Source organism: Chiloscyllium plagiosum, chromosome 18 (assembly GCF_004010195.1).
Source record: "Chiloscyllium plagiosum isolate BGI_BamShark_2017 chromosome 18, ASM401019v2, whole genome shotgun sequence".
NCBI lineage: Eukaryota > Metazoa > Chordata > Chondrichthyes > Orectolobiformes > Hemiscylliidae > Chiloscyllium > Chiloscyllium plagiosum.
The window spans coordinates 6,816,568-6,830,906 of NC_057727.1; the positions used below are offsets into that span (position 1 = coordinate 6,816,568).

Consider the following 14,339-nt stretch of genomic DNA (forward strand, 5'->3'; position numbering starts at 1 on the left):
TAAGGTATCTTGTGAAGTCTAGAATCAGACAACACAACAGCAACTTATGGGGGAATAGGAACAGACCTGGCTGGGTACTTGTACTCCTGGCCACTTGCAAGCAGTATTGAAAGTTTGAGAGCTGCACTCCAAAACTGAGAAAACAAAATACCGAGAGGCTGCATTCCCTATCAGTAATGCCAGCGCAATCCAGGCAGAATCTACTCGACTAAGCAAACACAAGTGGCTTAAACTCAAAAGCCATTTTCTCGTATTTCCTCTATCTTTTAAGATGGCTCAAGATTAAACAGCTTTTATCCATGAAGCTCTCTACAATCCCATGTCAAAACGGAGATTCCACAAACTACAATGGACCAGGAAATTGAGCTGATTTGTTTTTAAAGCGAGCATGAAAACAATTTTAGACTGTACCTACCTAAAGGTATTTAATTAACTAAGAAACTGCCTAGTGTACACCAAGTAAGCTACTGGCATAGAACCGAGAACTGTGGATGCTAGAGATCTGAAAACAAGAACAGAAATTGCTTGAGCAACCCACCAGATCTGGTAGCATCTATGGAGAGAAAACTGACTTAATATTTCAAGTCCCCATTGACTTTTCTTCAGCACTGTAGAATTACACTCTTAAATTGTTTATTGAAAGGTATTTCTGGTATTAAAATTGTATTTCCAGGGCTTCAGCACAAAATTGACACTCCATCGCAGCACCAAGAGGAGCCGAATTGCTGGATGTACCAAGTTCAGGTGAAATATTAACTCAAGGTTCCATCTGTCTGGCTTGCTTAACTGGATGTAAAATACCCATAGACACTATTCAGTGAAAGATCAAGGGACTTATTCCCAAAATATAGGCCGATGTTTAATACCCTGACATGGCAATAACAGATGATCTCACCTAAACCTATGCCTTCTGGTTTTTGGCCTCCAACCATCCTGTGGAGAAGGCCTTGGCAATTTACCTTAGCTATGCCCTCATAATTTTATAAACCTCTGTTACGTCAATATCTCAGCAATGCAACATCTTCCAGGTAATTGCAAATGCTTCCTCACCTGCTGTTGGATCTTCCTCTGGCAACGTCACCAGCGTGTAACAGATGCCTGGCTGATTATAGGATAGGGTAGCTGCTGGAATACAGCACAGTACTTCGTAACCTTCTGTGGGTTCCATCTGTACTGTGACATTCTCCAGGATTTGATCATTCAGAGTGTTGGTACAATCAAACTACAGAGACCAAAAAGAAAATTATTTACCAAATGTGATTTATTTTGGTGCCATCAGATAGGGCTTGAACTAGAATCTGGAGGCTGGCAGCCAGTCCACCTCCCATTTACCTTTGACCCTCAGCATCCACCAGATTTTCACACACACAATTATGGGTCATAGAGTCATGAGATGTACAGCATGGAAACAGACCCTTGGGTCCAACCTGTCCATGCCGACCAGATATCGCAACCCAATCTAGTTCCACCTGCCAGCACCCGGCCCATATCCCTCCAAACCCTTCCTATTCATATACCCATCTAAATGCCTCTTAAATGTTGCAATTGTACCAGCCTCCACCACTTCCTCTGGCAGCTCATTCCATACACGTACCACCCTCGGCGGGAAAAGGTTGCCCTGTAGGTCTCTTTTATATCTTTTCCCTTTCACCTATGCCCTCTAGTTCTGGACTCCCCCACCCCAGGGAAAAGATTTTGCCTATTTACCCTATCCATGCCTCTCATAATTTTGTAAACCTCTATAAGGTCACCCCTCAGCCTTCGATGCTCCAAGGAAAACAGCTCCAGCCTCTTCAGCCTGTCCCTTTCGCTCAAATCCTCCAACCCTGGCAACATCCTTGTAAATATTTTCTGAACCCTTTCAAGTTTCACAACATCTTTCACATAGGAAGGAGACCAGAACTGCACGCAATATTCCATCAGTGGTCTAACCAATGTCCTGTATAGCCGCAACATGACCTCCCAACTTTGACCAATAAAGGAAAGCATACCAAACGCCTTCTTCACTATCCTATCTACCTGCGACTCCACTTTCAAGGAGCTATAAACCTGCACTCCAAGGTCTCTTTGTTTAGCAACACTCCCAAGGACTTTACCATTAAGTCCTGCTAAGATTTGCTTTCCCAAAAATGCAGCACCTCGCATTTATCGGAATTAAACTCCATCTGCCACTTCTCAGCCCATTGGCCCATCTGGTCCAGATCCTGTTGTAATCTGAGGTAACCCTCTTCACTGTCCACTAAGCCTCCAATTTTGGTGTAATCTGCAAATTTACTAACTGTACCTCTTATGCTCGCATCCAAATCATTTATGTAAATGACAAAAAGTAGAGGGCCCAGCACTGATCCTTGTGGCACTCCACTGGTCACAGGCCTCCAGTCTGAAAAATAACCCTCCACCACCACCCTCTGTCTTCTACCTTTGAGCCAGTTCTGTATCCAAATGGCTAGTTCTCCCTGTATTCCATGAGATCTAACCTTGCTAATCAGTCTCCCATGGGGAACCTTGTCAAACACCTTACTGAAGTCCATATAGATGAGAGTTCAAATTCCTTTCTGTTCCCTCTCTTCAACAAAAGACAACTTTAGAAGATAGCGCCATGCCAAGATCCATCGTCCCAACTTTCACATGGTTCGGCAGGTGAAACTGCAGTGAAGTGATCATTGGAACTTTTGACCCGACTCTCGATGAGAAGTGTTCACTTTACAGCTACCCACAGTAGTTAATAATTAATTCAGGACTGCAGAGTATGGGCCATGCCAAGTGCAGTCCTAGGCCTATAGATCAGATGGCATTCTTGTCTTTCCAACATAAGATCATGAATTTGGCCCCATATCGGTAACCATAATCTGGCCTGACATCAGGTGCAACAGGAATTTTGCATTATCAGAGGTGCTGCCTCTCAGCTTAATTTTTCAACTGAGACCCCACCTATCCTTTTCGGTGAACATGAAACATCCCACAGCATTTACTCTGGTAGTAGCAGGGGATTTATGTCCTTTCATTTTTTTTAGAAAGGAGCATGTTTGTGCTGTTGGGAAGAGGAGCATTTCTTCCCCATCCCTAATTACATTTGAGAAGGTGGTGGTGAGCTGCCTTCTTCAATCTCTGCAGTATTGACAGTGTAGGTGCAACCACAGTGCTGTTATGCAGGAAGTTCCATATTTTTGTCCTAGCCAGAGTGAAGGAACAATGATGTAGTGCCAAGTCAGGATAGCATGTGGCTCAGAGGAGGGACATGCAGCTGGTATCGCTTCCCTGCATTTGCTACCGTCTCCTTATGGATGGCAAAGGCTTGGAGTTGGGAAAGTACTGTTGTAGGAGCTGTTGGAGGGAATTACTACTATGCACCTTGTAGATGGTACACAATGTTGTCGCTGTGTATTAGCAGTGAACGTTGAAGGCGATGGGTACAATGTCATTCAAGCTTTGTCTTGCATAGCGGTCAAGCTTCTCAAGCCATACACATTCAGGTAAGCAGAGACTAATCTATTACACTCCCAAGTTGTGCCTTATAGATGGTGGAGAGGTTATGGGAGTCAGGAAGTGGCAGAGAAATCCCTGCCTCTGATGTGCTCTTCTGGCCACAGTATTTTTGACTAGTCTAATTCAGTTTCTGGTCAATGTTTGTTGACAGTGGGAAATGCAGCAACGGTAATGTTGTTGAATGTCAAGAGAAAATGGCTTGATTCTCTCCTTTTAAAGATGGTCATTGCCTGGCACTTGTATGGTTCGAGTGCTACTTGGTTAATAGATATTGCTCACAAAGGAAACTACACTATCTGGGTATTATCACATAGCTGTTTGTAGGAGTTTGCTATGCACAAAATGATTGCTTCAAAAGTACTCCAATGGTTACAAGGCATCATGTGACAGAGCGAGGATGGGAAAAGTGATATTCAACTGTATTTCTTTTTTTAAAATGCCTCTTGACTCCAGGGTGTGCAGCCCCTGACATGTTACAACAGCCACCATACATCAGAAGTGCTTCATTGGCTCAGAGTTCTTTGGGAGATCATGGAAAGTACTGTATAAATTAAATGCAAATCTTCCCTTTACTGCTATTTCAGCTCAAATCAGCAAGTTAAACATTCAGCATTAGGACTGAAAAACAACACCTACAAGTAGGAAACTGCAAACAAAAAGATTAACGATTCTAACCGGCTTTGGGACACGAGTAAAATAGACAGCTGAGAGGCCTAGGAGTCACTTACCTGGAACACAAAGTGATTTTCGAAGGTGTGCTTGGTGCAACGGATAACATATTCCGTCTCCAATTCTGTGAGGGGGACGGGATTAGATGAAGACTTGAAAAGTGAGCCAAGGCCTTTGAACTCTGGGATAACAGCAAGTTGTTCTGAAACAGAACGAGATTTTCATTTGCGATTTATTGCATGCAGCAAGTCTGAATCGAGTGTTGTAATTCTTACACTACAAGCTGAAATTTCTGTCGTCAAAGCCTCTCTTACCTTGGAAAATATCCTGTCTACTTGATGCCACCTTCTCTGGCACTTTGACTGTGGTTGCTGGAGAGATTTCTGGAAATAATAAAACATCAGTAAAAAGTCAACAGGGATAAATATTGTTGGGGAAGGATAGAGGTTGCAGAGAGAGCAGCAAAGATGCCTCCCTTTACACAACTGCCTATAGGCTTTTTAACTCCCAGTGCAATTCACCAAACTCTGCAGGGATTCACAAGGGGATCAAGTCATCTCTGTCCTTCAACATAGTTCTGACAGGGGAAAGGAAAGAAGAAAAAGACCTCATTATCAGCCTTTTCCAACAGCTAGCTGACCTTCACATGTCCTTCCTTCGTAGCAGCCCTAAGCTAGTGATTAATTCAAACAAGCTCATGAAATTCTTTTTTCCCCAAAGGAATGCAGCACCAACAAAACTGCCTTTTCCATTTTCTGGAAAGGGAGTAGTCTGAGGGTAGCCATTAAACTCCAGCTGCTTCTCAAAATGTAATTTGAGAGACACAAAAATGAGGAGGGCCGTTCAACTTGTCTCATGCAATTACAGGAAAAAAAAAAGGTCCCCCCTAACCCAGTCAAGCTGCTTTTGAAATGATTAGTGCCTCCACTACTTTAGTGAGGAGGTCCATGACAAAAACAAATGAAGTTCATGGTTTACCTGGGGTGAGAAGGGAATAAACTCCATATGTACATGCACCTACCAGTCTTCTGTTCTGCAGAGGAAGCCATCGACAGTGGAACTGATTTTAAGTCGAAGGGTTTTTCGGATGGTTCCAGTGTGTAGTGGTGCAGTGCTCGCTCCAAGCCTGGAATTGACACTTGCAGACCTGGACAGGGAGAAGTTGCATTGCTTTTTAATTGTGCCTTGTGTGTAAAACAATGTTGGCGCTTTAAAGCTAAAATCTGAAACACACCATGCATATTATTCTCCTAATATTCGTTGTGTAGCTACTGAAGACCCTGACACTCACTTCAGTGCAAGTGTCATTGTTCGATCTGGTAGACTGTCATAATTCGGCTCAATGAGTCGCTTTTAAACCATAAAATGTAGATGCAGAAGTAGGCCGTTCAGCCTGTCCGGTCTGTACTGCCATTTGCTAAAATCATGGCTGATCTAATCAACCCTGACTCTCCTGTCCTGCCCTTTTCACATAACCACCGATTCCCTTACTGTTTAAAAACCTGTCCATTCAGCCTTGAATATTCTGAACAACCCAACCTCGACAGCCCTCTGCGATAAAAGATTCCACAGATTCATTACCTTCAGAAGAAATTCCTCAGCACTGTCTTCAATTTGCAATCCTTATTCTGAGATGATGCCCTCTGTTCCTAAACTCTTTCACAGTGATCTGTAATGCTGGACTTTACACTTTCTAAATTTTTTTTCTCTCCTTTAGAATTTATACTTTTAAGAAACTGTACCTAGGTACCTGTGTACCTAAGACTGCACCATAAGTGGTGATTTGTAAATTTTTCACTGTACTCAGTTGAGTACAGATAATGCTAACCAGAAAGTGAAACCAGCTATCTGTATTCATATGTCTAGTCCTCTAAGAATCTTGCAGATATTTTCTAACCAACCTGTGCAGAGATATTAGTACACACCTCTGGAACAGGTGGGACTTGAACATGGAGTAGACATATTCCCACTGCATTACAAGAACCCAACTATTTTTAAATAAAACCTCCACCAAATCACACCGTTACTAATTTAGTTAAGTGCAAGCATTGCCCACCAGGTACAGTGCAACAAAACTCAGCTCTTAGTTATTTCAATTAACTTGTGACCTGTTACAGTTTGATTGGGCAAACACACGAGCGACCAGGACGAACACATGAGCAAAACAAGGACTGACGCACGTGACACTCCTTACCATTGAGGATGTAAGCAGAGTTCAGTGCCTTCTGTTTCTGCTCCAGCACACTCAGGTAGAAGGTGGCCCGGTCTCGCACCTCATTGTCATCATCCATCATGCATCTGTGCAAAATAGGCAGCCTTACATCAGAAATGACAGGAGGATCAGCAACCAGAAGACACAGATTTAAAGGTAATTGACAGAAGGACCTGGGACCAGTGCAGGAAAACCTTCACAGTGAGTTACGATGATTTGGTTGGTGGAGGAACCAGATTCAATTACAGTCTTCAAAAGAAAATTAGACAAATGAAAGAAAAATACTTTGCTAGGCGCTGGGAAAAGAACAAGGGTGAGGATTTATTTCATTGTGTTTTCAATGAGCTAGCACAGACTTGTTGGGCTAAATAGTCTCTGAATTGTATCTTTCTAGCATATTGACTAGAAAATATACACTAATTCAGCTGAGTCAAAAGACATGGGGCTGTGACTTTGGATTGGTATGAGTGCGTGCACAGCATGAAATATTTAAGTGTAAGTATTTTAATCTAATTTCAGAATAATTTTGAGACAATTCTCTGGCTTTAAGAGGTGTATTTTGTCCTTTTTCTTTGCAAGAGAGATTTTAAGACAGAGCTATCTGTTTGAATTGAATAAAGTGAACAGCTCGTGAGGTCTTGGGCTTTCTTTAGAAAGATTAGATTAGATTACTTAGTGTGGAAACAGGCCCTTCAGCCCATCAAGTCCACACCGACCCTCCGAAGGGCAACCCACCCAGACCCATTCCCCTACATTTATCCCTTCACCTAACACAACAGGCAATTTAGCATGGTCAATTCACCTGACCTGCACATTTTTGGACTGTGGGAGGAAACCGGAGCACCCGGAGGAAACCCACGCAGACACAGGGAGAATGTGCAAACTCCACACAGATAGTTGCCCGAGGTGGGAATTGAACCTGGGTCTCTGGCGTTGTGAGATAGCAGTGCTAACCACTGTGCCGCCCATGAAAGTTGGGACAATAGAAGCAGCCTAGTTTTCTAATAGTGTTAAATTCTTCCAATTTTTTTCTTTGTTTTCTTTTAACAAAAGTGCGTGAAGAAAGTGTGCTTTACTGCGAGGCTGCTAGTTTGACTAATCGAATTGCAACACAACTTGTTTTTAAAATAAAAAACGCTAGAGTCCAGGCTATCTTAATATATTTTGAGGTGGTTTGATCATTTACCTTCAGCAACAGTGTAGAATTTTAAACAAAGGTCCAAATTCCCTGGCTTAAAATCTTAGCCAATGGGCAGAGAGGTGTTGGTAGTGGTATGTTGAAAAAGTTAACGGTCATTTCTATTGGAAACCTTTCCAACTGGATCAGTCCTCCTTCACTCGCGCCCCACCCCCAAAAATAACCCACTATATCACTAGCAGAGACACTGGAAAGTGACTGCTAACTAGGGTTTGCTAATCCTACATGATTAGAATATAGTCTCAAGGAATTGAAGTCTAATTTCCCAGACACCACTGCAAGCAATCCAGGAGAAGAATTAATCAGAGCGCTGTTAAATAAAGGTTGGAGAATTATTTTTGTTTTCAACATTTCCTTGAACACCTCTACATATCGATTATGTACTGTAAATGTAAAAAAGGCTGGTGCGAATGTATGTGAAGAATCATCCAACCACGTGACAAAGAGTCTTTCCAATTGACATGGGGAAGGCAGGTGCATCACAGAGCAGGTTTAGATCGAAGCAAATAAAAAAGTGGAATGGTTTACTTGAAAAATAATCAAAGTCACTCAATAAATACAGAAATTGTTGGAGAAACTCAGCAGATCTGGCAGCATTTGTGGAGAGAGAAAAACAAAGTTAATTTTGAGTTCAATATGACCTTCTTCCACTCTTTTGCTCTTATCAAAGTCCTTGCTAACTAGAAATTCTTCTAGAAATTCTCGTGCGTGTCTTAGTTTGGCTTGTCCTAAGATGGATGTGTTGTTTAAATATATTTTTAAAATACCATGCAAGAACTGTAACAAACACTACATGGGACAAACAAGCAGAAAACTAGCCACCAGAATACATGAACACCAACTAGTCATAAAACGACATGACCCTCTCTCACTAGTATCCTCACATACAGATAAGGAAGGACGCCACCTCGACTGTGACAACACATCCATCTTAGGACAAGCCAAACAAACAAATGCACAAGAATTCTTCGAAGCATGGCATTCCAACCGGAACTCTATCAACAAACACATCGAGTTAGACCCCATCTACCACCCCCTGAGGAAAAGAACAGGAAATGGCATCACACAGGAAATGATATCACCAACTCAAAGAAACCCAAACATATAATAGAAAGCAGGAATCATGTACACTGCTTCTCCTGAGGCCCACTGAAGATGTTACCTAGTAGGGTGATGAAACGTCTGGAAATGAACCTCCCAGCTCAGCGAGCAAACCTACATCCATTATTTACAGACTCTTTCATCAGTATGAATTAACCTCCAGTGTAACTAAAAGCAATCCTAAGATATGTAAAGGTATACAGAAACAGCAAGTAAATTAATCCAGTCAAATCCTACAATACTAACCTAGCAAAGAGACATGGCAGGTTATGTAGCCCTACAATTAGTAAAAGGAGGCAACAGTAGTCTGGAACGCTATCCAGGAATGTATGTTATTACTTAAAGATTCTAATAATTTCTCAAGACAACAGGGTTAAGAATACAATAGGAGAGTAGGCCTTTGAACCTGCTCTGCCACACAATAAAATGTAGGCTGATCATTAACCTCAATGCCACCCTGCTCCAAATCTAAATCCTGAGATTCCCCTCAATCCACAAATCCCAGCTCGAATACTGCATTGAAGTGAGCATTCTACAGCCCACTGAGGTAGTGAGTTCCAAAGATTTGCTACCTACAGTAAGGAAATTTTTTTACATCTCTTCCTTAAATGGTGCCCATTCAGCAGAAGCTATGATCGCTTGCTCCAAACTTGGGAGTGCATCCATTCTGTCATAACCTTCTAAATAACTTTGCAAATTTCAATTAGATTCCCTCTGATTATTCTCAACTCCAATGAATATACATCTATTCTACTTAATCTCTCCTCCTAGGAAAGCCCCCTCTTATTCCTGGCTCAAAAGGTATTTATTGGCTTTTGTAAGAATGGAGTATGCAAGGAGAACTATCAATAATAACACATTTTCACACATGTGAATTCTGCAGAAATGCGCATCATGAGTTACAGTTCAAGGGCTACTAGTTATCAAGTTTTGGTAAATGTGAGGAATTGTTTCTAATGCCCACTTTTTAGCCTTGCTTCCACTTTGCCTATGTGTGAATTTGCATTTTTCCATCTTAGCTTATTCAATTAGCTGCAATAACTACAAAATCACTCCGCAGCTCCTGTCCAAGGCAGTCACAGGATTTGTGCAAGTGCCCTCAGCAGGAGTTAGCTGTCAAAGCTAATGAAGTTTTAAGTTTTTGAACAGCTGGCACCAGCAACCTGTCAATAATCTCAGAGCTGCAAGAGCTAGAGAGTTCTTGAGGGTGAACAAACATGGACAGGTTGTGGGATCTGCAGAATGTCTTTATCAGTTGAAGCATGAATAGCAACCGTTTTTACTAGATGATTGTAGAATTATATAGCATTGTAGCTGGCTACTGGCTCATCTGATCTTCAGTGGTTCTTTGAAAGAGCTCTTCCCACTTAGTCACTGCCTCATCCTAGCCCTTGACCTGATAAATCTTCCCCTTCAAGTATTTACCAATTTCTATTTGAAAGTTACTATTTAATTTGTTTCCACTACTCTTACAATCAGTGCATTGCACATCACCTTAACTCATTGTTGGGGGGAAAAAAAAAACAACAGGTTTCTCATGTCGTTTTACCAATTGCCTTATACTTGTATCCTCTGGTGACCAATCCGTTCGGTCATGGAAACAGTTGCTCCTTACCTATTCTTAAAAAACCCAAACCCTTTAAGATTTCGAACATCTCTAACAAATCTCTCCTTGAAGTTACATATTCCAAGCAGAACAAACCCAGCTTCTCTAGTCTTTGTGCTGACAGGAGGTCACTTAAAACCTAATGGTAACATAATTAATTAAAGCTTTCCTTACAAGGTGTTTCTGTGCCTCCCTGCTGGGAAATGCCTGATCTCTGTTCTGCAATTTCCCTTGGCAACGCCACGGGGATCAGAACCCCACACTGAGAATGGGAAACAGCAAGGTTTGAGAGGTATGGGTATAGCAGGTGCTGGCAGAACCTTGTAAATTCAAATGATATCGCCACAAATTTAGCATCAGTCCAAATCTGTGTTAATACAGAGTCCTTCTGCTGGCAAGATAGATTTCTCCCTTTAGAATTAGAATTATTAAGCCTCTTAAATAACTTACGACGCTGGGAAGTCCTAAGACTGATCCTTCCAGGTTAAAATTCTGAGTGCTAATTCAACAAACTGGCTAATACGTTCATAAAAATGCCACTCAAATCTGTTTAACACAGTCATTAAACCTTTTAAAATAATTCCTGACATTTAATTGAAAAACCCATTTCATTAAAATGGAATACAGCGCAATTTAGCAACAGCTTTCAAAGCAGAACATTTAAAATGATCATACAAAAATTTCAACCTCTCCAGACTGAATATAAATCATAACTTTCACAGCATCAAGGTTTTATTGAGAACAAGCAGACTTGTATTTATAAGCCTTTGAGATGCCCCGAAGCACTTTACAGTCAATGAATTACTTTGAACTGTAGTCACCGCTGTTACATAGGCAAATCCCCCACAGTAAATAGAAATAGCCAAGACCATTTCTAATATAACAAATATATTTAAGTGCACAGATTTTAAAATATGTGTCATCTTTTTCTTTTAGCGTTGTGTTTGGGAACCTTAAAAAGGTGAAGGAAAGTCGAGGGCAGGACTCCTAGCTAAAGACATGCCGTGTGTACAGCTGGCTGTGCGTTTGCCTAGGGTTTGATAAAACAATTCTCTCAGGGGTTACCAGGGAGTTGTACAATCCTAATGACTGCACTGTCAATGTAACAACCCAATGGTCAAGAGATCCATTGTACAGATCTTAATGATTTTAAGGGGGGAAAAAAACGGCCTTGCATTTACATAGCATCTTTCATGATTTCAGGATATATCTAACTGCTGAAAAGTGCTTTTAGAAAGCAATTAATCAGTATTGCAGTACAGGAAATAATTTGCACATTGCAAGGATCCCACGACCATCAATCCAATAAATAGACAGGTAATCTATTTTCTATTACTCTGGTGTTATTGCAGAGGTAAATATTGGCCAGGACACCAGGGATAACCCACTGATAGTGCTACAGATCTTTTGCACCCACTGGAGCGAGGTAAGTGGAACGTTGGTTTAATAATTCACCTGAAAGTCAGCACCTCTGACAGTACAGCACCGGGAATATCAACCTAAACTATAACTGGCTTTCCATAAAAGACAAAATCTTATTTCAGAAGTACAGTACATTATACTGCTTTAATAAACAGCAGCTTCTTACCCTTATGCTTTAACCCACAGCAATTCACTAAGAAATCAAATCAAATATATATTTAAGAAACAGCTGACAGTGATACTGTGTAAATATCTGATGGGCACCATCAGAGCTTTCTAACACCAATGTTAGGCGCTCACAGTGAGCCTAGGCACCAGGTTGTTCGAAGCCTTCTCCAATAAAACACTGAAAATGTGCAAGTACATTTTGAGGTGTTGTTGGTTGCAGATGGATGAGCTTTGCTCCAGACATGTGACTTCTGCCTGCAGTTACAGTCACAACACATCAACCATACATTTAAAAGTCAGTGAAACTTTCCCCATAATCCACTGACCTCACTTCTGTTTACCCCACCTGGATTCTACCCAAGTGATTCTCACTTGGTAAAACATAATGAGGCTCAGAAACAAAATCAGAAATTGCTGGGAAAAACTCAGCAGGTCCGGCAGCATCTGTGGAGAGAAGGCAGAGTTAATATTTCGGGTCGAGTGACCCTTCGTGATAACTCAGCTCATCCCCTTCTTTCACCCATTCTATAAACCAAACCAGATTTGGAAAATTTCCTCAACGATATTGACAAACAGACTTTTTTTTTAAAGGTCAACATTGCTTACATGATTACATCAGACTAGCTTTTAATTCCAGACTTTACTGAATTCCAACTTCACCATCTGCTATAATGGCAAACGTACGTATCCATGTCCCCCAAATATTAGCCTGAGGCTCTGGATAACTAGTCTGGTTATGTTACCACTATACCACTGCCTCCTAGTTTTAAGATGCCCACTGTCACTCAATCAATAGCTAAAGTAAATGCTTTGGTCATTTAATTAATTCCTCTTTGTGGTAGCTTGCTGGATACTCTCTGCGGAATTCTTACATTACACAGCAATCACACTTTAAAACTACTTAACTGTATGGGGGTGGAATGTCCTGGGGTTGAGCAAAATGGTACATAATATAAACAAATATATATTTGTCTTTCCTTTAACAGCTGAGCTCAACCCTCTTTTTACCCAATAACTCTTTTTCTAGCAGCATTGCTGAGAAGGCTAGCATTTATTACACTTTCCTCAGTGCTCATAAAAAGATGCTGTTACCTTCTTAAACCATACTGCTTGGATTATAGCTTCTCCGAACAGTTTTGTTATGACTGAGTGGCCTAAGGTCAAAGATTTCCTTTCTTGAAGTTACAACAGTTATAACAAATTATATTTACGTAGCTCCTTTAAAGTAATAAAACACCCCAAGGCATTTCACAGGAACATTTCAAAACAAAACACAAAGCCAAGCCACACAGGGAATCATAGGTCAGAACTCCGAAAGGCTAAATAGAAGTAGGTTTTTGAGGTTTGTCTTAAAGGAATAAAGAGACTCAAGTCCTGTCTACCCGACGTAGAGAAGACCACATTGGGTGCAAGGACATGCAGGTCCTGGGCCTCCTCTATCGCCAAACCCCAACCACCCAACGTCTGGAGGAAGAACGTCTCATCTTTCGCTTGGGATCCTGCAATCACACGATTAATGCGGATTTCACCAGTTTCCCCATTCCTCCGCCCCCCCACCTTACCCCAGTCCTAAGCCTCCAACTCGACTTGTCCATCGTCTTTCCTATCTGTCCACTCCACCCTCCTCTCCGACCTATCATCTTCTCCCCCACCTTCACCTACCTATTGCATTCTGAGCTACCATAACCCCCAGCCTCACCCCACTTAGCTCTCAATCCCCAGCTCACAACCTCATTCCTGATGAAGGGCTTATGCCCAAAATGTCGATTCTGCAGCTGCTCGGATGCTGCCTGACCTGCTCTGTTCTCGACTTTAGATTAGATTCCCCTACATTATGGAAACAGGTCCTTCAGCCCAACCAATGCACACTGACCCTCCGAAGAGCAACCTACCCTGACCCATTTCCCTCTGACTAATGCACCTAGCACTATGGGCAATTTAGCATGACCAATTCACCTGACCTGCACATCTTTGAATTGTGGGAGGAAACCAGAGCACCCGCGGGAAATGCACACAGACTTGGGGAGAATGTGCAAACTCCACACAGACAGTCGCCCGAGCCTGGAATCGAACCTGGGACTCTGGTGCTGTAAGGCAGCAGTGCTAACCACTGAACCATTGTGCCGCCCAGGAAGCAATGTAGAAAGGTGCAGGAAATCCAAACCAAAGACCGAAGGAACTGAAGATGCAGTCATCAATTAAAATATTTACAAATTAATTAGGTAAATAACTTAAAAATTAGAGGAATTAATATGTTAGACTGGAGAAGATTACAGAGACAGAAATGAGGAAGGCCTTGAGGGATTTGGAAACTAGCAAGAGAATTTTAAAATCGAGACATTTCTTGGCTGAAGCCAACAGAAGATAGCAAACAGAGTGATAGGTGTTAAGATATGGAAAATATTAGTGAACCAGATGGCTTGCTATGACAACTCTCTAGTTGCATGGACCCCATTACTGAAACAAGATTTTTCATT

The 14,339-nt window shown here is 41.7% G+C and overlaps 1 protein-coding gene across 2 annotated transcripts in view; it reads right to left on the reverse strand.

Moving 5' to 3' along the window:
- LOC122558821 (coatomer subunit gamma-1) overlaps positions 1-14,339 on the reverse strand; it is a 70,914-nt gene that overhangs the window by 8,327 nt on the left and 48,248 nt on the right. For both annotated transcript variants that reach the window (XM_043707622.1, XM_043707621.1), the window contains exons 16-20: positions 6,350-6,453; positions 5,177-5,302; positions 4,470-4,538; positions 4,215-4,357; positions 1,051-1,222 (exon numbers count right to left, since the gene is read on the reverse strand). In XM_043707622.1, coding sequence (XP_043563557.1) covers positions 1,051-1,222; positions 4,215-4,357; positions 4,470-4,538; positions 5,177-5,302; positions 6,350-6,453 — 614 coding nt within the window. The remainder of the gene's footprint in view (positions 1-1,050; positions 1,223-4,214; positions 4,358-4,469; positions 4,539-5,176; positions 5,303-6,349; positions 6,454-14,339) is intronic.